The following is a 3,278-nucleotide window of genomic DNA, read 5'->3' as shown; positions in this document are numbered from 1 at the left end:
TTAGGTCACGACTTCCCCAAAAGAGACTCCAAAGCAGGCTCGTCCGGGATTTTGAAACAGGGACCTCTCGCACCCTAAGCGAGAATCATACCCCTACACCAACGAGACACTATGCTAGGAGATGAGAGGGCCATATCTTAAATTACTGCACTTTGTAAGATGAGAGTGATCTGATAAGGCCAAGAGAGGTAATTCATAGTACATCACAGCTAACAGCAGCTCTTCAACGCAGTACAAAGTGAGAGTGGATGTTACATCCACCCTGCTGTCATTAGCTCTTTTAACCAAAAAGGAGCGCAGCAGTTTCAGAAGATAAGCTATGATATTTAAAAGGAATAAGAGAGATATGATATAAATGTGAGGACACTGATAAAGCACAAAGAGGGCTGATAAAGGAGCAAAATTAAAAATAAATAAATAAATAATAATGTATTAATGAATAATGAGAAATTAATGATTACCATAATAATAATAATAATAATAATAAATGACAACATGGCTATTTCTTGAAGACATGTCTGGATTATTAATTTTATGTGATTGTAAACATTTTCTAATCGTTTCATTATGTAGCCTGTAAAAAATGACGGTTTTTATAACGGTAAATTCCCCTACTATATACGGTGAAAAACTGTATTGGACATTACATGTATTGGACATAAATTTTACGGTAGTATACCGTTTTTGGAAGTGGAAAAAGACCGTATAATTTACAGTGAATAACCGTAAATTGACATTCCCAGAATTCCCTACGTTACATTTTTACATCAACAAAATTTGATGTTTTTTTGTTGTTGAAATAACTGTTTCTTCTTAGTTTTTTCTTATCAGTTTTGTATATTAGGGTTGTGTGTTACACCTAATGTTGTTAAATGAATGTTTATTGCATTATTTCAGTTTCATGTGTGTTACCATGATGGTGTTTAGCGTTTGTGTGAATGACACTGTGCACCTTCTATATATGTTAATATTTAAAAGCTGCTTGTGATGGGCTTTAGTTCATCATGTGACTTTCTCATCACCACCTGCATTTGGTGGTTATCAGTGTATTACAAAGGTACAAAACAGATTTCAGTACTTCAATAGGTTGGTATATTAACATTATATCAGTTAATGAAATTAGGGTATTTAACTGTAAATTTAAGTTAAAACCGTAAAACCTAAAACGTTGCTACTGTAAAATTCCGGCAACCACAGCTGCCGGTTTTTTACCGTACATTTTACTGAATTTTTCTTACAGTGTATATATTTTTCAATTGGAATAAATAAATCATCTTTAATTAGTAATGAAAAAATGAATGGTTACCAAAAGAAAAAATAATAACTATAAAAATAAAAAACTATTTCAGAAGACCAACATGTATGGAGTTTTTAGCTTATGTGATAGTAAACATTTTAATAATATGTCTCAAATGACATATGTTGCACATGTAAACGCAAAGGAACAAAGGATAAACAACTCCTGATGTGTTTTTCTTCTGCTAATTTAAGTAGATTATTATTTGTGTGTACTAATTGAAGTTTACCGAGGGTGGGGGCTTCCGGGTGATAGCAACACTGGGACCTGCTCAGCTCCTCATCGCGTTCAGCCGGTCAGAGGATGGAGGCGAGGTGAAAACACAATCTCATTGGCTCCCGCTGCTGCATTTAAAGGAATCCACCTGGGTTGTCCTTTAAGATCCTTCAGAATCTCCTAAGAGGAACTTTAAACGTTCGCTACTTTCTGAAAGGGACCATACAACTTTGAAGATCAGATTCGGAGCGTGGAGCAACGTCTTTGAGCCACTTTTACTGTAGCCTACGTAAGAGAATCTCATCAGTGATCGACGAGCGATTTCAGAGCAGCAAATAGCTATATTTCTTGTCTCACTTAAATAAATACTAGCCTATAATAAAGAGAGAGATTTCTGTGGTGCACGAGGGATCTCCATAAGATTTTAAAGGGTTAATTGGGGACTTTATTCCAGATCCAAAGGATTGAGATATGAATGATTAACACTTTTATTGACCAGCTGATCTCATATTACTCCAGTCATGGAACGATGGCGTGCTTTTTTTTATAAGTACATAATATTTTTTCCCACGATATGGAGAGTTCGCCATGCGCTCCTTCGGGAACCGCTGCTGTAGGTAACTTTTATACCATGGATTCAAGAGGGCTTTCAACAAGTTTTAGGGCTCGTTTATCTTCTGGAACGTGATTCGAATTTATTCTGCGGGGTCGTGAGGTAATTACGCAAAGGCTGCAGGATTTCTGAAGACTTTTGAAGAGGGTTTTGTCATTCATTTATCGCACGATCCGGAGCAGATCTCGTCGGCTCTTATGGGAATTAAACACTCCACCCGCTGTTTGCTCCTCAGGAGAAAAATGGCGGATGCGGAGAGCACTGAGGTAAGCGACGTGAATTAACAGATCAAATGAAACGAGACATTAAATCATTTTGAGTTCCGAAGCTTCAATAGATCATATTTGCGTTTAAAAGCAACTCTGCGTTCGAGGTTTTGAGTTTTCGATGTTTCTATCAGTGTACGAATTATATACTGAACTTTGACGTTGGCCAACGTGTTTAAACGAACTTCTTCGCGGCTCTGTTTGTTGAGGTTTTTCTCGCGCAAACCACATTACAGCACAGTTCACATGTCATCTCAATTGTTTTTAAAGAAACACTTTCTTTTTAATGAAATGTAAACCTATAAATGCTATAATACATAAAGTGCCAAATATTGACAGTATTTGGGTTTTGTCAATTCTGGTCCTAAACGGAAAGCGTTCGAGGGGCGTTCTGTTGCTATATGGTTACCTACGCAAGTGTAAGCGCCTTCTGTTCTCAAGCGTTTACTTTGCACCTATGCGTAACGTGTACGCTAACTTTTATGGTTAGTGAAATATTATTTGAAAACGCTGTTTTTAATTGTTTTTATACATACATGACAAGTTTGTAAACCCACTCGCGTGCGAATTCAAGTTGGTTGGTTGCATAATTAAATGCTGCTTTGGGGTGGACAAATGGTTAAAGTCTGGGCTGGTAACCAAAAGGTTGTAGGTTCAAATTCCGCAAAGGTTAATCCATTGAGTAACACACACAACTTCAAGTCTGCTCCAGAGAGACTGCTCCTGAAATGAGTGTACTGTCTATGAGACACTTTGTATAAAGCGTAAGCGAAACGACTAATTAGTGATTGATTCAAAGCTGTTAATATTCTGTGATCTTTGGTTCAGGGGTTGTGGAGTCTGGTCGCTGTCCTTGGTGCTGCACCTGCGTCGGGGAGCGCAGCTG

At 37.5% G+C, this 3,278-nt stretch overlaps 1 protein-coding gene across 1 annotated transcript in view; it reads left to right on the top strand.

The window, feature by feature from the left end:
• The first annotated feature begins 2,091 nt into the window (after positions 1–2,091).
• Positions 2,092–3,278, top strand: part of LOC107670367 (protein arginine N-methyltransferase 8-B-like) — a 26,282-nt gene continuing 25,095 nt past the window's right edge. Inside the window, exon 1 of the mRNA XM_016462938.1 lies at positions 2,092–2,392. Within this exon, the coding sequence (XP_016318424.1) occupies positions 2,324–2,392 (69 nt within the window). The 5' untranslated portion in view covers positions 2,092–2,323. The remainder of the gene's footprint in view (positions 2,393–3,278) is intronic.

This window comes from Sinocyclocheilus anshuiensis, unplaced genomic scaffold (genome assembly GCF_001515605.1).
Source record: "Sinocyclocheilus anshuiensis isolate Anshui unplaced genomic scaffold, SAMN03320099.WGS_v1.1 scaffold949, whole genome shotgun sequence".
NCBI classification, from domain to species: domain Eukaryota; kingdom Metazoa; phylum Chordata; class Actinopteri; order Cypriniformes; family Cyprinidae; genus Sinocyclocheilus; species Sinocyclocheilus anshuiensis.
The sequence above is the reverse complement of the archived record's forward strand: the minus strand, read 5'-3'. Positions and strand labels throughout refer to the sequence as shown.